Here is a 21553-nt window from a genome sequence, read left to right on the forward strand (position 1 = left end):
CACAGCAATTTTTCGTTAAAAATCTTACGTCAAATATTAGTTTTTAATCTTTCTAAAAAAAAGTGTGTAAAACTACAAGTCAATCGATTGAACTCTTCAAGATATATTAGTCACACGTTGTGAAAACATGATTAAATAGCGACGCTAGTATATATAATTTTTAAATAAAATTTAAATGACAAGTAGAGAAAAGTATGTTCTTTACAGTGGATAAATATATTTTTTCTATCTTCTTACGAGAGAGGAGTAATTGTGGACTGTGATTGTTTGATTGGTTATTTTTCCTATTGCTTACTTAAGTTTATCGATATGCTACAGCTCTAACACTTCAGAAATGATTTGTAAAGTGCATAAGGTTTGAATGTATTTGATGAAATTAGATGTAACATTAAAACAAAAATGTAGTTACTCTTTAGAATAAGAAACTGGAGAAACTTTAAGGAAATTGTGAGCAAAGTTCAAATTTCAGACATTTTTAATATCCTTCTCTGCTTTCTCCTTCAGATTTTCCCTGGACACCGATTTAAGTTTCCATGACTTATCTCGGTTTTTCAAGTCCATAGCAGTCCATCCTGAATAATTATAATCAGTGTCCTACAGTCAAAAGAATAATCACAATCACAGCTGATAAAGACTCGGGTAAAGTTGAAACTTGTTTCGTTATATATTTGTTAATTTGATATTGATAAAAAAAATACTTGTATTATGATTAATTGAGCATCCTTGATTTTGTTCGTCTTCGGTCCTTTCTAATATATTATATCACTTTAGTTTTATTTTCTTTTTTAAAGTAACGAACGGGATGTTATTGAAGTTTGTTAAAAAGGATAACTAGAAAAAAGTCCTCCACATCTCTTTTCTTCTTCCTCTCTTCTTATTTCGTATGAATGTATTCAGTGTACACGATTATTAAATATTTGTCGAGATGAGATCTCGAAGATTCGAAAATGGACCGAGGGGAAGTGTTCGTGAATTCTCTATCGTTCGCGTAAACCGAGGGGAATCCAGCGAACACGGTAAGTCGCCGGCAGTTCCGCCGGGCTGGTAAGATAGATGACTCGGGGTTATTTAGAATGGATTAATTCGAGCATCCTGTTAATTTAGCCTATCGCATCAATCTTGAACGACCTCGGGGCCTCGCCGCGCCGCCGCCGTCATTCTCTCGCACCGTATTCGAGAATTTCAACTTTTGGTGGCTCTAACACCACGCGCCTTTCTTCGAAAATGAAGATCGATCGATATCAAGCAAGTCGACGGAGAGTTCCGTGGGGGTTTGGGACCCTCGGGACCCTCCGCCTGGCAGCTGATACCTCATTGTCATAATCGAGGATGATGGCGTGTTACGTTGGGGTTAAATTCCAGCAGCTACACAATACTTGAAGATGTGTTGCCCATTTATGGCGATTATTTCCTATTCAGGAGAATCCAGGAAGCAATCTGCGAAGGGCGAGGATCACTGAATTTTGCACAAGCTTCACGCGTGAAAGTAGAGGCCCTTGAATCGATCAATATCTTCAATCTGGAATTGCTAATCAATAAACTCGTGATAAGTATCTTCTGTAATTTCTTCCGGTGCGATAAATAAGTGCTATTGTTGCACCACTCGCGCGAATTAAACCAAAATAAATTAACTTTGTAAACTTTAAATTAGCAAAGCGAGGCAACATATCTCATGCTTACGATTAATCAGTTGCGCAATACATCAGATCTTTTTTTCATAAAGAAAGCTGTACGGGGTAAAAAAAAATTCTGATGATTTAATTGAACGAAATTGGCTCGTCCCGCCTGGTCGGGTCGGATAACCGATAGAGCAATTTTTCTTTTCAGCCTCCTCATCCCTGGTGCATTACTAGAATTGATCCCGGTACATTAGTTATTGGGAGTGATATATATCCACTGCTGTGCCATTTAATTACAGGACTTGCACAGCTCGGAGCGCTGGAATAGCACTCGGCCTTTTGAGCGCGGTAAGTGTTCCGTAAGGAAATTAATCAGCGAATCCAACGTGCCCTGGGGGAACTGATAAATACAAACTCGAGTGCGTGCCAGTTTTTGTTTTGCGACGCTCGCGGAGTATCCCAGCTCCCGTTCAGCGCGCGCACGACTTTGCAGCTGCCGACTCGCGAAGTTTCGAAGTTGCAAAGTTACCTTTTACAGTTGCCACGAAAGCGTATTAAAAGCATGTATATGTATATGATATACGTATACTCGAAAGCTTCAATGGTCTCGGAAATCCGGGGTTAAACCGGAATAACGTTGCATTATACCTACTCGAAACCTTCCCGGAGCGATATCGTAATATCGGCAGATTAAATGCATTTGTTATACAACTTTTATGATATCCACGTAATGCATTGCAGTTGGTAGTGACTTGCCGATAAGCTTTCCCGGTTCGGCCGGATACGTCGAATCGAAATAATGCCAAAATGGTTTGGCGATTATTGGCTTTCTTCGTGTTTCGATCTCAAAGCGTCAAAGACGCGAACATATCCGCTTTCCCAGAAATCTTTATCAAAATGCGTACATCTCGTTTCATTTTTCGCGATGATTAATTTACAATATTTGCGGTGTACACATGATGATTGATCATCGCCTCGCTTTTATCACGTTTATATTTTTCCCAGCACTGCAGCCACGTTAATACTACATCTTCGAGCATTAATGTCCTGGTAATCCAACGCGCAACAATAAAATTGAGACTGTTGAATAAAATGATCTAATTATGTAATTAACTAAAATATGAGAATCGTTATTATTAACATACAAAAATACAAAGATTTTCAAATTATTTTAAAAATAATAAAAACTTGTACAGCATCTGAATAAACTAATAAACGGAACTAAAACGCTTGTTTTTAATGTCCTAAATACTAGTTCTTAATGTATTGTTTATGTAATAAAAAATATTATTTCGACAAATATACAATTCTTAAAAATAATTCAAGACCATTATTAAGATATAAACTTTAATCTAATTGAGTAACAAATTCATTTTTTAACGTTAATTTTTATATTTAAAATGAAGTATCTACTTTATAAATATTTTCAAGTATTTGAAGTTTACATTTAATTTTCAACATTAAAAAAAAACGTTTAAGATTAATAATAATAAATTTCCGTGTAAGTTCCTGCAGATACTAAAACATTTATTTCGTTCTGCAAAAATTTTACATTAAACATCGATATTCATTTTATTTTTTGTTTGCGCAATTTTAACTTACAGATAATTTCGCGACGAACATCCATCTATATCGGAGATGCAATAAACATCGAACCCGCTTCATTGATAATCGATTCATTGCTTTATCAGCAGACGATTCTCCAAGCGCAACGTTATATATTATAACGATACCTATGCGCGTACCGTACAGCAATTCAAGTACAGCTTATAATTTTGCCGAAACTTCTTTGCATAAAGCGGATGTGAACGCGCGGGCCGCACCATTTTACGTGGCAATTTTCGCGGAGTACGCGTGCACGAATTCTCTCGCTGGTTAAAGCACCGCTCTAAGTTATCTATCTTGCGAAATGCGATGAAAGTTTCAACGGCGCAATTTAAAGTTGGCCTATCGCGACAAGCTGTGCCCTTCGCGTCACGAGGAATCCCTTATATCCCGGCAAACACGAAGTGTATCTATTTCAAGCTGTTTATCCATTCAATGCTAACTTCTTCAGCACGTTGTTACTGCTAACGTTACACACATTAGCACGTTATTACACACGCCATTAATCATTTGCATATTGTTAAATTCGTAAATTTCGAATTGTACTCAATTTAAAATCGCTTTTTAATCATTTGTATGTCACCACTGTACTTATTGAATACTGCTAACTTAAATAAAATAATAAAGTTAAACAATTTAATACAAGAAATATATTGAATTTAGTTTATTATTTAGGGAAGAATTGCTGAATGTATACCAATCTCCTGAATCGTGCCTCTTCAATATTTTATATTTTTGCTTAATATTTTTAAACAACGTTTAGTAATAAAAATATGAAGTAAATAAAAAATGAGCAACATAGATAACAATTCATTAAGTTACATTTAATGTATTTTATGTATGCTAACATTAAAAAAAAAAAATGAAAAACAACTAATGTTAATTTTTAATCAATTTGTGCAGCTGATAATAATGTAAGTATGCAATCTCAGAGTTAATTTCTATATTTTTGTTAAAAAAAAATTATTGTAGAATATTTTAAATTTACTGCATATACAGTAATTATTAGAAACGTCAAATATTTTTACAAACTTTATCAAGGTTCCTAAACCGTACCATTGCAAATTTATTACAATGAATGGTATTAACAAAAGATTGATAATAGTAAAACTAACAATTGATATAAAGAAAAATGTCACTTGGCAAAAATAAATTTAAGTCAGTTTTATTTTCACATTCTTAATTTTCCATTCATTCAATAAATTATTAACAAAATAAATATTACTTAATAATTCGCTATATTTTTAATTATTTTAGTTCATAAGTTCGATACTTTTAATTTAGTTCATAAGGCGGTACGATTTATACGATTAATTGCCTATAAATTGTATCTTTCGAAGCATATTGCAAAAAGATTCATAAATTAATATATTACGATTGAAAAGTTAAACAGATAGTTGAAACGCCAAGCTACAATTTCCATTCTTTATTTGCGTCAATATCACCAAGTGAATATTGAGATACAATAAAAAAGTAAGTAGTACGCATTCGATAACTCTCTCCTATGAGGTACATACGTTAATAAACGCTATTTACTTTGAAACAAAATTCAATCACAGAAATAAGTTGGTTAGATGTAGATTTTTCGACCACATTTTAGGTTAAATAAAGAATTTCATAATTTTTAAATGGAAGCTTAAAATAACAAAATCTTATTTAAGTCAAATAACTATTTTCAATTTAATCTTGTAATATATTTGACAGTGTACGCGCAAGAAACTCCCATATTTTTCGTACAACAAAAAAAAATTGCAAATGCAATATCTTTCTCATTAAAATTTTTATTTTAAATGTGCATCGTCCATCATAACATTGAAAAAAAAAAAGCTTAAAGTTACGGCCTTAATTACGCGGAAGGTAAATGTAGCGTAAAGGATACAAATAACGGACGTAAAACCTATTTAAAACGATGTAAAACGACGTGACGATGCGCGTCTTTTTTTTTTTCACGTCCTGCAGCGAGGTATCGTATGAAAAGCTTCAACTTTCCTCCGCCGTCCTGTGCCAGCTGTCATTACAACGTTACAGCCCCGTAACCGCACCTTTAATGCCTCGATCTCGAGTTTCATTATATAGTTTAATTATGTATGAACGACACAGTCTCGAGCGCCAATAAAAAGCGCCTAGCGTACGAGATTACGGACCCGGTCGGAGAATGAAGACTATGAAAATTTAGCATAAGCGCTCGCACGAGAGCAGTTTCAACGCGCTCGGACAGCTAGGAATGCGCTGCCGAATGAAATCTAAGATTCACGAAAGATTGGATAACCCGGCGACTTTAATAACCCAATTAATTAAGTCCTCTAATCGACTGTTTACGCAGAGATTTAATTGCGAAATTCTCGTGGTACAAAAATATCAAAAATAATTTTCACTCTCATGCAAAATGCGCGACAGTTCGAATATAAAAATATAAGAATACAGTATACAGTGAATCCACATGCCAGAATAGAACAAAAAATAAAATAAAATTTTTTATTACAAAGTTTTCTAATATCGTACGTCTTAACACGTCTTAATCACAAAAAAAATTACATGAAATTGAATACTTTTTGTTATAAATGGGTTTATTAAGTTAAGTTAAAAGTTTCTTGTGACGTATGCACGCAGAAAATTTCGCGGAAGTCTCCCCTGGGAGTCACTATTCTAATTCTACTTCTAATTTAAAAACCGCGGCAACTTTAACGTTGAATATTTCAAGATATCGCGGCTTTCGGAGAAGGGCGGCACACCTCGCGGCCCAAAGGCCTAAAGTAATTATCATATTACCGCGAGCGGTGATCGATGGGATCCATTTTCCCAGTTTTCCCGCACTTCTATACGCCACGCGTTTACTTTAAATTATATCCTCCCCATTAATTTCTAAAATTGAACCTCCGCGGCCGCGGTCGCACGCGCCTTTTCCCAGGACTTCGCAACCGCTACCGCGGTATTGTCAGAACAATCTACGTTATAGACGGATATCAGAAATTCTTTCGATGAAGTACCGAGTATCGTTATTGCTTCGGATGGTATTGGAGATCGCGGGGAGCTCAGAGTTATTCCCTCCACCTCTCTCTCCCTCTCTCTCTCTCTTTCTGTCTCACCATCCCACTGCTCCACCGTGTTTCTGATGGACGTTTCGCGGATTCTTTTCATGAAACCATTACACTCGCCGGGTGGGCCCCACGTGTACACGTAACGATCGCTCGTTCACGTTATATACAGCCGCAATTGCACCTAGCGCGCCCCGGAAACGCTCGTCGCGAAATAAGTTGTGGGGGTGGGGTGGTTTTCCTAGAGAGTCCCGATAATATTTGTCCATTCGACAGCCCTGTCTCGGCGAAATACCGGGATTCCGCGTCGCCTTTTGTGCTCTGTGTCGCGTTTGCGATTTGTTGCCGCCCGTTTGGGCCGATGTCCCTCGTCGATAACAGTTTGAATTGATTGAAAAACGTTTTGATCGAACATCACGTCGCGTGTGTAAACGCTGGACGATCGCGTTTTATCGCAAGTTACGTCAAGCGGAAACGCACACATTACGCTGATTCATTACGCGACCATTACGTCTTATTCAGTGTCACTGGTGACACGCTGCTTTTTTTTTTAATCTTTCTTCCCATCTACGTGACGTTAAACGTCTTGATCGTTAAGCCTACATTTCGTTGAAATAAAACTCCCTTGGGTAATTATGCATTATAAGGGATGCCACGCCGATGACCTTGATCTTGACATATGTTATAGAGGCAAGAGTACTGATTAACTTTTCCTTATAAATTAATCGGCGCTCTCGTATAGTTTTCGAGATATACTTACATGAAACTCATTTTCAAAATTTCATCATTTTTATTATATGACACCTTAATTGTATATGATAGATAGGTCTATAACTGATTTTCACAAATGCAAAATAGCATATAAAATAACTTTTCTATTATTCATTTAAATAAGAATGAAACTAAAAAAATGTCAATATGATACAATAATTAATATAAATATTTGAAACAATTTTTATTAAAAAAAACATTAAAAAAATATTGTCTGTTCATTGAAGTGCAGACCAAGGTTTTTTCAACCATAAATTTATTTCATTTATCGATAACATTTTATGTATCGCAACAGTACTGTGTTCAAGAAAGAAATCTTGGACTTTAAAATAAAAAAAGCGCAAGCATAAGCTTCTAATAGTTAATATATGCTGTTCAGAAACATAAGCATTTATAACTAAACGGAATAATCCAGCAGATGAAAAAATCGATTTTGCAAACTTAATGTGTCTATTTCTATGTCAACAAAATTTCAACATAGATTATAAAAAATAAAAATTAATTAATATTTACTCGCGTGAATTCTATATTGCTATTTTTATCTACTTTTAATTTAATCAATAACTCTACGTGGATTATATAGGATAAAAGTCAATGTAAATTTATTCCCATAAAATCCACATTGCTATCTCCTATTTTAATCTCCTCAAATTTCATCAGTAATTCCACGTGGATCAAATGTATTAAAACTCTACATGGAAGTGTCCACGTAGAATTCATGTGGATATCATGTCGATAAAGTCCTATCTACGTATTCTACATAAAACATGTAGATAGAACGTGGAATCTATGTACTTGTTCTCATCGAGCACGCAACAGATCCTTCACGTGAATCTTTACGATAAAATATACATTTACATTGGCAACTATTTTTGTTAATAATTTTTTTAACAAAGGGCCAGCGCCGGTTCAAATGTTTAGAAGGTTGCTCAAAGTGATGACCTTGACATGTGTCAAGGTTATTGGAGCGACATCCCCTATAATGCATACTTACCCTCCCTCGAAATTAAACTAAGAGTAAAGTTGTGTTATCTTTTTGCCCTGGAGTAAGTAAAGTGAGAAGACGAGAATTTCGGAACTCTTGGCGTCATTTTTGTCGAGAAAAAAAATTTTCTTCCGTACTTGGCGGGGCCAAAATATTACGCAAGACATAATTTTCTCTCCCGACGAAAAAGGAAATTAATCCACGATTCAAGATTTAAAAAAAAGGGAGATACAGTAAGTCTCTCTCGGGTTATTGATTTCGTCTTCCCCGCCATTTCCTCGAAAATTATTGTTACTTTTATTATCAGTTACGTGCCTACTTAAGCGTGGAATAGATCCCGTTTTGGAGAAGATTAATTTACCCTCGATAAATTAAAAAGTTTATCGTATTATATCGGTTTTCGTTGTACTTAAGTTCGGGAGATGAATTTAAGACGTGACAGCTGCGTGATATAATTCCTTTCGAACAACGGCAAAAACTTCTACCAGAGAGAAAGGGAAAAGCTCAAACGCGGTGGTTAGCGTTCGGGGATTAAATGCCGAAATATCCTGCTGCGCGTAGCGGAATCTCGTCGTGGCTGGTGAGAAGGCGTCCGATCCGCCGACGAGGGAGGAGGCAATCCCTCGAACTTTCAAGCGGTTTAGTCTAAATCTTAAACAGCACAGGCCGCCTTTGCAACAGCCAGCGCGAGGGTGTAAGAGCTTTATAAAAGTTGAAATTGAAACGGCGACAGTGGAAGCCTCTTCCCCCTTCGGCCCGGTAACACGGAACGCCGCGTACGAGCCACCCTTTCCGCTCAGCGTTATCCCATTGCGATTCTAGCTGCGGTGGAATAAATTGGATATACCGACGAGTGCGAGAGCATTGCGGCGCGCGGTGCTTGTTTCCTCTCCCCGAGCACGCTCCCGTCGATGTATCCGAATAATCCGCGCGTTAAGCATCGTGACCCTTGCATAAACGGCGTACAATGAAATTAAAGCGATATGCAACTACAGGGAATTAAAAGAAAAACACTATAGATAAGTTAACTCCGTTGCAGAAATCAGAAAAAATTATAGAAGGATTGAGGATAATTTACATCCTTACAAAAATATTTCAACATTTTTATGTCTTATATCGATCATTTTTGGCGCAATAATTTTCTATCATTTTTATACCCGTTTCTGACACTCTTAAGTACGCGCAATCGATTGTCAAGATACGCGACGAGTATACGCGAGTGTACATACAAATATTTTTTAGTAGATTGCCTGCATTTTCAATACCCGTTTCTCTGCTGATAAGTGACAAAACGTTAATACGTTTCTTTTTTATTCACAAAAAGGGGATCAGTTAAGATACTCCCTTAACTTTAAATATGTAAAGTACTTATTCTCCAATAGTTTATGAGTAATTGGCACAACACAATATTCAAGACAGTTACAGTAAAAGAATTCAAGCGCAATCTAATCTTTCTGATGCATTTGTATTTTAATTATTCTTTAATGAATGTGAGTGCTTGTGAGTACTAAACAAATATTTTGTATTCGTAGCTAAATATACGATTTTCCATTTTACATTTACACAGCACGTACGTACATCACAAAACAACTCATAAATATATGTTATTATTACTACGCAAAAAGTAGTAAGCTATACTACGCTTTATATATTTCTTGTACATTTTATCAATTAATATGACCCGGACATGCGAAGCTCTTTTAGCTTCGCGCTTCACTCAGATTGCATTGGTCATTTTAGTTACTTTAAGTTTTACAAAACGTAAAGTTATTTAGAAAGACAATAGAATTCAATTTTTGTTGCATACACTTTTTGATATGGTTTTCTACGGTTTGCAGTTTGTTGCGGTTGCATTCGATGGCGCAGATAACTGCAACAGCAACCACGTAACCACTTAACGCAACCACAGCAAACCGCAACCGCAGCAAACCGCAACCGCAGCAAACCGCAACCGCAGTAAACCGCAACCGCAGCTAACTGCAACCTCAGCTAACCGCAACCGCAAAAACCTCAATTGCAGTAAACCATAACCGCGCGCAGTAAACTACGTGCGCGGTTGCGATACATCGCAATGGGGCACGAATTAATACTATTCGATTAATGTGAAACTTAATATAAATCGTTTCTTCGTGCAATGGAAGAGAATTGGAGAAGTCCTAATATTTATATTAAAAAAAAAATTCTTGTATAAATAAAGTATATCCTAAAGTAGAAGTTTAAAATTGAAGTTGAAAATTGAAAAAGGGCAACTCGCGACGGTAGATGGCGAGGAGCAGAGACGTATTCTGCGAGATACATCGCCGGGGTTCAGGGTTAACGAGTGCACGACGCGACGACTAGAATAATAAGAGCGTTTAATAGAACGGGCGTAGCCGCCCCCGGTGTTTATCTCCGGGGTGCAGTGACGTTTCCATTTCGCTTCGCCGCCACCCGACCGATGGCGGCGGCGGAGTTTTCGGAGGCAGCTCACGAACGTTTCCCAGCCTTGCGGTTGCGAGACCTGTCCACGCGAACTGTTCGCAGCGCGCGGCATAGACGCCGCGTCGCGCCGCCCGGGGAACTAATTCGGGTGCAACCCTCGTTCGGGGATGCGGCGGACGCGCGACGGCGATCCCCCGGCGCGTTTAACGCGCTTAATATCTCACGATTTCAACCTCGCCGGCATCTCCGGCGATTAACGCATGTTCCTGCAATTACTTAGCCGGTAACGAACCGCAGAGCACTCTCTCTCCTTCCTTCCCCCCGCGGGCATGCCGCGGACGCAGCGCGGTTCGGTCGATCAAGAGTAGTTATGCGATACAGAAACTAACTGCGGAAACAAGGTTTTTGGTAACTGAAACCGAATTAGCTGCAGTTTGCGTCTAGTTAACAAAAATTTGCATTTGGTCGACGTACAGCTCCGGCAGCAAATTTGGCTACATCTCCCATCTTCTTGGATGCCAAAACCGCGGAAACGCGGTCGAAAATTCCATTTCCATCGTACTCTCGGTGTACCTTTTAATTGACTCGAATGTCTGTCCGCGAGGCTCATCGTTCGCTCGAGATACTAATCAGGCTGACACGCTGCCATGTTATATACAATGCAATATATACATATATCGATACATTCTGGCACAGTGCGATCGTATTGCGGATTCCGCGCATTGATTACGCCGTTATGTCGTCCCGCAGGCCGCAAACGCCACGCCACTGAATAACTCCCGCGAACGCCGCGCCGTTCTCTGTTTACACCGTCCTAATGATTAATTCATGCGCGTTACCCCGGATGCAGACCGCGTTCGTTGAGGGCCCCGACTTCTTGCATGTGCGAGTATGGACGATGTGCAGCGGAATGACTTCGCTAAATTCATTGAGCGTGTGGGCGCTTAATGGCGGAAACTGGAAGCGAGCGCATCTCTTATCATTTAATCGAGGCCGTTCTGCGTTGGATGTTTCAGCGTTTCAACAAAATTTCGGGAATTTTGGGCGTCGAAGAAATTTCCGGAACGCCATCGAGAGATTTGTATCTTCGTACTAACTGTTGCGACTTTTTTAATATAATTAGCTTCAACTTTTCTAATTATTAGAAAAATAATATTACCTAATTTTTATTTATAAAATATAATTTAATTATTTCATTATATGAAATTGAAGCATTTCCTACAGAAACCATACAAGTTCAAAGGTGTTTTTTATTTTTTTCCTTTTAAATGGAATTTCCTACTATTGATCAAAGTCTATAACTCTCGTATTTATTATATGAAAAGAGGAAAGTTACCACATTTATACAATAAACGACTCAAAGAAATTTAGGAAATATTTCATTTCCTAAAAATTCAACTTTTTGGATTGCGAGAATTTCTATATCTATTACAAAGAACACTGCGCTATAAATCAGATTTATTTAAAAAATGGACACTTGTTTGGTTTTTTTAAGAAACCCTTCAATTATAATTTGAATATCAAATATAATATCAATATAATGCTTATAATTTAAATAATCGTTCATAACAAGAAGCATAAATAAAGAGAAAGTTTAAACTACTTGAGAAACATCAAATTAAAGATTTTCGCATTATTTATAGCAACTGGAACTCGTTTACATCAATCGCTGTCCCCTTCAATCGCAAATTGCTACGAATTTTATTCCTTGGCGCAACGAAACTCTAGACGACGTCGTTAACGCCCGACCGAAGCAATTTTTCCGCGAGATGAAAAGTGGATGGTCTTCCGATGGTCTTTCCGGGGAGGTGTCGTCCAACGCAACGGTAACGTTCTCGAACTTCTGAACGCGAACGGTAGCTCGACTCCCCTCGGCTACTTTCATCGGGCGTTAATCGACCGGCGCGGATTTCGAGATGTGGAAAAAGCGAATTCGCGCGACGGCAACGTGGGTCGGTTCGATCCCTCGACGGAGACCTCGTTTAATTTATGAACGCGCAATTAAGTCAGTCGCTTCTTGCGCGAGGCGAGGTCAACCGTCGAGAGAGGACTTGCCCTATCTTCTCACTCTCTATCCCTGAGTGCCCTTCCCGTCTTTCTCTCTTATTCCAAAGCCGATGACGACATCACGCAACTTCCCAGAGCTGTCGCGGAACTCTGCTTTCACTTCGCAAATTACTTCCGAGCCATTTCGCACGCTCGCTATCTTTCTGAACGTCGGCCCGGGATGAGAGCGAGTATCTCGCATTTGAGAATTCGTGCCACGAACAGAGTGCATATGCGCATACGCGACGACGGTTCTCTTTGTTCGAGAAGTAGAGACGTAGAAAATCGAAAACTCACCTCTTTTTAGAGAGCAAAAGTCTCTGGAATTATGAATGAAAAAGAAATTGAACTATAAATCCATTTTACAGAGACTGCATGTAAAATAATGCAGATGGAAATAACATGGATAACAGCCAGGATAAAATACGTAGTCTTTCACACGTAATTCTTGAATTTGTAACAGTCATCTGTGAGTATCAATGTAGTGTGTTTTTTAATCATAAATCTATAATTTTTTCTAATTCTAATTATTTTTTATTGGCTAAACTGTTGTCGATAATTATTATAGTGCAATTTACTTTTTAAATTTAATTTAATTTTAAGAAAAAAAATTATACAATTGTTTTCGTTTCATTAGAAGAAATTATGCGTCGGCAGCAAATTGATTGAATTTTCACGATCCTCATTCGGAAAAAGAGCTGCGATCGCAAGAAAGTTTACCAAGAAGTGCAAATGTAATCTATTTTCTCCAATCGCTAATAGTAGATTATCGACATAGAAGTTTTAAGTAATTGGGCTGATCTGACTTCCGGAAAGAACTTTCCTGTCGAATAATTGTGTCGCTTATTCAGATATCCATTTCGTTAATAACGATCTAGAATGCTCGCGCGTCTTTATCCAATCCAAGATTCTTGTTTTCTGCAAAGTTCCCTCGCACCCAAAGCAGCACATTTTATTTCTAATCTCGGCCAACAATTTATATTTGCGATTATATCACCAAATAGACAGTAGTAAAATTTAAATCGACATGAATTTGCTAGAGCACGACAGTCTGCGAAATAGCGAGCCATTCAACTGTCGCGAAAATCAGGTCTCCAAAAATATCGAGAAATTCAGGTACATTGCTTAATTTGCGGTGTAGATTGCGTTCATACTCACAGATACGAGTCCTCCCGATCCCAGGATACTATCTCCGTCACAACGAAATAGCCGGAGGTGAGGGCGGTGGTGGTCGGTCTGCCGCTAGTTGCATTCGTAACCAGCACAACGTGTCGCCAATCGCTGCCGTTCTTCTGTTTCTGCGGTAATATTAGAAGGAACGACGTACCGTCCTCGCTGAATATAGGCGCTTCGAACTGCTCTACCCAGCCGTTTTCCTCGCCATACGAGAGTGCCTAGGAAAAATCAAATGTTCCCCGGTCAGCGAATTACGTTGTGTCAATTTAATTAAGTCGTTTCGACGTTCGTAAAGAAAAGGTTCCCTACTAACAATAAAATCTTGCCATCGCGTCGATGAGAAATGTTAAGATATCTAAACCGAATGAGGTCCACACAATTTTCTTAATTTTTTTAAATTTTATTTGGTGATATTGAAATAAACTAAGTGAGAATAAAAACTTTACTTCAATTCAAATCACAGAAATAAAATATATTGTATACATGGAAAAGCAAACAAAAAAAATTTTTAACTTTCAGACATTGGGTCTTATTATTATATATTTATGAAGGCCCAAATCAAAAGTAAATTAAAAATAACAAAGAAACTAAACTTATCTTTTAAATCAATTTTAAAATAATTATTAAACACAAAAACAAAATCCTTTAGAATTTAGACTTTAGTTTCGTTTTAACTAATGTTTTAATTTATGGATTTTTAGCCATTTGAGTTCAATTTTAACTTCTCAAAGTTAGCATTGAAAACCATTATCCTCTAGTGTAAGTCTAACAAACAAGTAACAAGGGTCATACTAAAAAAATATACTTATTCCAAAAAAATCTACATGTGTATTTGTTAATTTCTATAGTTAAGAAATTGAATAACATTTTATTATAATAAACCGTAAAATAATGCATACTCAATAAACTTTACAGCAAATTTTTAGAAAAACGGTTTGTATAAGTTTTTCTTACACTAGGCGTTGCTGTCGGTTCTAATTCCTCAGCCCCTCTTTACATACTTTTTACTGATATCTTTTAGCATATTCTAGATGTAAAGTGCGTTTTAATTTAAACGCGGGCGTTTAACTAACCGTCTTCCCTATTCTTAAAACATTAAATCGATAAGTGTACTCTTCACGAGAAAATCTACAGTCAAAGTTTAACAAGTACATTAATAAAGTGATTCAGTAAAAACTCGTTTGCTCTTCCTCTTTAAAAACGTAAAAAAAATACACGAATAGTTGAACATCGTAATTACAGTTTCTTAGAGTTGCTTCTTTTTTCCTCTGTACACATTTTAATTCGCATGTTTGACGTGAGGAAAAAAAAATTGCTTCACAAGAGAAGTATCTCTCGCGTTGCCAAGTTAATTTCATGCTTGTAACGCTAGATTAAATTTATCGTAGAATTTTGTAACGCGAAATCTTTACCGATACTTGAAATTTGTAACGTCGAAGTTCCCAGAGGGAACAGTCGCGAAAGACTCGTGCGAAACTGCGAATTAGCTGAGCCGCGGGCGAGCGAGCACTAATTAAAATACTATTGCCCAACTAAAGGAAGCCCTCTCTCGCCTAAATTAAGATTCACGAAAGCTCGGAGAAAGAGAACGAGGTAGAGAAAGAGAGAACGGAATTTCCATAAAGAGTACTATCAAACGAGTCTCTCGCTCGGACGCTCTGTGCCATATCTAGGAACGTAAAATTGTCTCTCGCGCGCGAAAATGAAGAAATACTTACTGTCGTGCAATTTGGCAGCAGACTGCCGACGTCGCAAAGCTGGAAATACGCCCTGTTCTGCACCCGGTTCATCCAAGTCGCGTACACGAGACTGTCCGTGGGGAAGTCCACCGCCGACAGGATCCTTTCGGAGGTAGACAGCTCCAGCGGATGTTCGATCTCCACCAAAGTCACGTTACCCAACACCACCATGTCGAGATCAACGCAAAATAGTTTGACTGTTGGATTCGTCGTGCCGCTCTAGAACGAGAAGACGGATTTCCCCGTGAAGATGGATCGACATTGAATATAACAAATGGAAAAGTTGCGGGATAATGGACGAAGAAAAGCGCGCGTACCAGTATAGGAAAGTATACGGTTCAATAGATCCGATAAGCGGGATAGATTCATCGCGCAGAAATATTATTTATATATAAAACATTTCCTTTTTTTTATTTGGTATAATAAAAGATTTAACAAGGCAATCTTGCAAAATGTCAAACACTGATTTCAGTGAAACTTTATGTACACATAGGTTGCGTAAACAGAGATGGATTTACAAAATATCAATTGAGGTAGGAAAAGTTTTAAGATGAAATCAAAGATAGAGCATTTCTTAGTTATATCTCAAAAACTATTCGAGATATCAAAGATGTTTTATACAAAATTTTTTATTAAAATTACCTCTACTTATCCATGCCAATAATACTTTTAAAAAATAATTTTCAAATCTTTTTTTTGAAACTTTTTAAAGTTTTTAAAGTAATAACTTTTTAAAAATACAATTTTTACAATTTTAACTTATATTATCACATTGACTTATGCTTCGGTGGAATAAGGAACGTGAATCACAGTCTAAAATGAAATGTCATATAATGCTGGGGATTTTTCTGGCTCTTCGTTTACATATTATTGCGATGAAGATGATTCAAAGCGTGAGCCGAAACATACGTAATTTTATAATTCATAAAAATATATAATATATGTAACAATTTATAAATATATTTACGCAGTCGTTATCCGCGCTTGGCTTTTGTTTGCCGTGATTTTTGCAGCAAAATATAGTAATTTTTACTACAAAAGCTATTATAAATCAAATTTTTCATTGTTTTCTTCTTTTCTGCTAGTTTCAGGGCCAAAATTGAAGCATCCACGACCAAATTTTTTTTTTTAATAATTAGGAAAAAGAAAAGAAGAAACTTAAAGAAGGCTTCAGTCTTGTAAATTTCGATAACTTTTAGCTCGTATTATACAGCCGAAACATCCTTAAGTAACGTATGTGTATACAAGAGTTCACTAAAAGCAGAATTTGATACTTGAAGTTCCCTTGTTAAATCAATTTAGAGTGAAAGTTAAGATTTTTTGGCTGTAAGATGAGCTTCTATGACGATTTGACTTCGGATCATCGAGTAAACAGTTTTGCAAAAAACGTAAAGATTATCAGATATATATTTACAAGGAATATAATTCCCCTGTAAAATGCAGAGTTCTTGTTTGCAAGACTGTTTGCACGAGAGCGTTTTAATGAAATTGGAAACATAAATCTTCGATTCTCTGTGTCCACCATGGCTGTTCCTTCACTGATTACTTTAAGTGCATCTGAAAATCCTGTCGTCTTAATACCGAAAGTTTTAATGACAATCTTATTTAATCCCGAGATACGAAGCGCCGTAATTGCTGTTCGCAGTGTGTATGCGTTTGTTCGACTTCGCGATATTCTACTAATATTAATTTGCTGACGTACATAGAGTCGGTTCTCTCTTGCCTCATCAAAAAGTAACGCAGTGCCGCTCGAGTCGAGCTTCAGCTGTTTGCTCGCAGCTTAAGGATGACTCTTGATTACGTTTTAGTAAATTCTAGAAATTTCTCGTTTTCCGCGAGGACCTAACTTCCTGCGAGACAGTAGCAAGTGACGTTAATGACACGAAAGACGTGAAAACTTCATTATTTGATAAGCGTTCCTTGGTAACGAGGCGAACTTAATATAATTATTAATTTCCGGAATAAAGTTTCGTAAAAATTTTAATTGAGTTATTTTACGTTACAAAAATTATGTCAAGTTGCATCAGCATTCTGGTTTGTACCTGTAACGCTGATTGAATAATTTTGCTAGTTAAACTCGAAATATCTGCATTATTCGTTGATAGGTCATTTTTGTAAACTATGTATACATATAGTATATATGCATATATAACTCTGTATACTAATTGAATTCACAATTTTATTCTCTATTATTTGAGCAATTAAAAAGAATTTTATAACGTCATTTCGATAAAATGCTGGATTTTTGAAATGGATGCAAATTTCGCATATTCCTCGCTTTTAATTCCTTTGTCGATAATAACGGTACTTTCTGGCACAAACGACGAATTTATGTCACGAGCTATTTCGACTCAACTCATATAATAACCCATTTTCAAATCATGAAATAAAATTATTCGATTCGCTCGGTCATATTTGCATTTTATTATAATTTCGAGAAAATTTGAAATTTCGCGCAAATGTAAATATTTATAAAATAGACTCGTCTTTTTCACGATATATTTCCTCTTTAGCGTAAATAGATATTAACGACAATTCCATTTACTGCGGCCATCGCGCGAATAAAGCAAAATTGACAGAACTTAGGTAAATAAAATTTACCGCATTTCTGTTAAAATGTCGCTTAAAGCGCAAGCTTTGAAGCACAATGCAGTCGCGAAAGAAATCCAGATAAATGTACTCGGGGAAAATGACAGAATGGCAGTTTGCGTATCAAGTAGAATGAATCACTCGGCTGACGAGACCGTGACTTTAATCCAAGTTTATGTACTTATGGAATCGCATCTTTAAAAGGTGACGGCGCGGCGGCACTCGAAGTAAAACTGCACGTCAAACTTTGAATTCAATCGCGCTCGCCGAGAGGGAAATCGATTTGCCGTGAACTTTATTCCAGCGTACGCGAATCGGCAAAAAATCCACGGGGGCGCATTTGTCATAACCGGTATGGTCTCCATTTCGCCGATTGTGCGCTCGGTGTATCGGAAAAATAATATGATTACCGTTGCAATCGCCTTTGGGAGATAACGCGATTCTCGTTATTTAATTTTTTCATCGTCGTGAAATTGTCATGAAAGTTTTCCATCATGAAAGCTTCTATCAATTTTACAATCTTGAAAAGTTTTAAATTTTTTAAAAATATATAGAGGAAGGTCGCCAATAATCGACGTACAACTTTGTTTTTAAATTGTAATTCTTAAACAAAAACTAAAAATAAAAAACTTTGAAAACATAAGTACAAACTAGGTGTCTTCTGTTAAATGATGATGATAGCAGTTTTTATGTAACATTGTTCTTTTCTTTTGCAATAATTAAAATATTCACAAAAAATGTTACTTGAAGTGTTTTCTTTAATTTATTTATTAGTTATAAAAAAATTGACAAATGTGACAAAATATACCTACATTCTGTAAAATATATGTCATTTTTTATTAGTTGGTATAGAAATAATATTTTTAGAAATAAAATTTTATTTCGTCGAATTTAAATAAAGATTTATTTCAGTGAAATAAACTTAATATTCTACAAGTAAAGTTTTAAGTATCTTTTTTTCGGTGTAGCTTTGCTGTATGTAGCAACCAATCTATTTTTTTCTGTTTTTTTTTATAAGTATGAGATATATGAATTAAATAACGTATTAACTAATCTTTTATACATTTGTTGCTGTACGAAAAAAGTATTCAAACTCTGATAAAATGAGCTTGAAAACTGAGGCAGTAATAAAAGTAGAATTCTATTTAAAACAATAATGAATTTAATTATAAACTGTTCAACATATTTTAAAATTATTGAAATTTCATTATACGGTTTAGTAAAAATATAATTAAACGTATTCGTTTTGTATTTTACTCTGTTTAAATTTTTTGAAAATTCTTTGAAATACAATGTCCTATAACTGCCATGATTTTCAGGGTAAATCTGTTGAAAAATTTTATAAGAAATTCTCTCCATGTACAGTTTTCTTTTCTTTTCTTTTCCTGTAATAAAGTTAGCGTATTTAATTTTCTTTTCGTATTATAATTTCTAGTAGTTTTTGATGACAGGAAACATTAATTGTAAAAAAAATACATAGCTCTGTTAATAAGAATTGAAAGTATTTAAATAAATGGAAATCTCAATACTCCGATTGAAGATCATTCCTGAGACTTATTTATCTTCTCCTTCCTGTACGTACCCGAGCGACTTTCCATCTTATGGATTGTCATACGAAGACAAAGATGTCATTCACAGGTTATACTAACGTCGGATATTTTTCCACACCGCGACTTTTTGTGACAGCGTCAATCGTGAGTCATAAAAAGACATTGAAAAATGCAAAGGTGCCACGCTCATGCTCCTCTCACCTTTTCAGGATGTAAACTTCGGTTAGATGGCTTTTCATATCTCGGACGACGTAGCGCGGCGGCGCGGCGCGACACGAAGGTTCGCGAGGAGACAAAGTGAGAGAGACGTTTCTGAGAGACGCTCGGAATCGCTGCCCTTTAAAGTGACATTATGTTTTCCCCACGAAAAATTTCATTTTTCTCATATGCGCAAACGCCTTTTCATACAGGGAGACAATTAATTAAAAAACGACGGATATTAAAAATGTGAAATGTATCAGATAGCAGAAGTGTTATACATAAAACTTCCGCATTCAGGAAATATTACACGTAAAAACTATTTTACAATTTATTCGCTCAAATTCGTAGCAAAACAAAAAATTACGTTGAGATTTTCAATTATACTAAAAATCGAAACTAAATTTTTGAGCTACTATTATTTTTTTAATTTTACAATAAATTTTTCGATTAAAAATTTCACATAGAACTAACAAAATGCATAAAATCTATTTTACAATTTATTTGTGCATATAGCAAAATAAAAAATGCATAGATCTATATTTACATATTCGAATATATTTGAAAACTAAATTGAATCCTCTAGTAATAGTTATTTTTTTAAATTTTGGCGCAAAATTTTTCAATAAAAATAATAATGTTAATAAAGATAAATTAAAAGTCGATGAATTAAAAATATGGCAACGTGCAAGAGAAAATATTTCTTTATCGTACGTAATGAAAACAATGGAGCAGTGGGATAAAGCTCATATGTACTTACTTTCGGATAGTGGATCGGTATCGCTGACGTGTATTGGAAAGTTAAGCTTCCGGGATATCCGTAAAATGGTATAGTCATTATAGGAGTGCTCGAATCATCGAAGTAGCCGAAGACCAATTTAGTACCGCTCGGAGAAAACCAGAGCGCCTTGTTTGAGCTGAATACCTCCTCTGTAACATAACAGATGTATAAAAGATTAGTTAACACATTATTTAATTCATAATTCTCGTATTTATAAAAAAAAACGTAGAGAAAAATAGATTAGTTTGATTAGTAGACACAGCAAGGATATAATGAGAAAAAAATACTTAATAATTTACTCGTAGGATATAATGTTTATTTCATGAAATAAATTTTCACTTAAATCCGGTGAAATAAAATTTTATTCCTAGCAAATAAACCATCTAATAAGAAAAATAAAATATACTTCACAGAAATGTATATTCGGCCATGGCAGTCAAATTTTTTTATAACTAATAAATACCAAAGAAAATATTACAAGTAACATTTGCTTGCTAACACTTTGACTTTTTTTCTTAGTACACATAGAGAAAAAGATACTTAAAGGTTTATTTCGCAGAAATGAATATTTAAATACGGCGAAATAAAACTTTATTCCTGGGAAATAAACCATCTAATAAGAAAAAGGAGATATATTTTACAGAAATGTATATTCCGTCATTACAATCAAATTTTTTTATAACTAATAAATATCGAAGAAAACGTCTCAAGTAACATTTGCTTGATAATATTTTTTTTATTAGTATACATAGAAAAAAAGATACTTAAAAATTTATTTGTTATGTTTATTTTTTTGAAACAAAGCTTATTTAAAACTAGCAAAATAAAATCTTATTCCTAGAAAATAAACCTAGGTAATAAAAAAATAAGATATGTCCCATAAATATATACATGTATTCTATCATAATCAAATTTTTTTTATAACTAATAAAAGTAAAAAAAAATGTTACAAGTAACATTTACTTCTGAATTTTTCGATTTTTTTCTCAGCTTGCTACGCAAAATTAAAAGTAGATTTGATGATATAACAAAAGAATT

At 35.6% G+C, this 21553-nt stretch overlaps 1 protein-coding gene across 1 annotated transcript in view; it reads right to left on the minus strand.

Annotated features, from left to right (window-relative positions):
- Positions 1-20734, minus strand: part of LOC105204588 (venom dipeptidyl peptidase 4) — a gene marked incomplete at its 5' end in the record, with an annotated part of 53672 nt that extends 32938 nt beyond the window's left edge. The window contains 3 exons of the mRNA XM_039459271.1: positions 13641-13876; positions 15377-15616; positions 20495-20734. Coding sequence (XP_039315205.1) covers positions 13641-13876; positions 15377-15616; positions 20495-20734 — 716 coding nt within the window. The remainder of the gene's footprint in view (positions 1-13640; positions 13877-15376; positions 15617-20494) is intronic.
- Between the last annotated feature and the right edge of the window lie 819 nt (positions 20735-21553).

The sequence above is a fragment of the Solenopsis invicta genome, unplaced genomic scaffold, assembly GCF_016802725.1.
Source record: "Solenopsis invicta isolate M01_SB unplaced genomic scaffold, UNIL_Sinv_3.0 scaffold_1533, whole genome shotgun sequence".
In the NCBI taxonomy this organism is placed as follows: domain Eukaryota; kingdom Metazoa; phylum Arthropoda; class Insecta; order Hymenoptera; family Formicidae; genus Solenopsis; species Solenopsis invicta.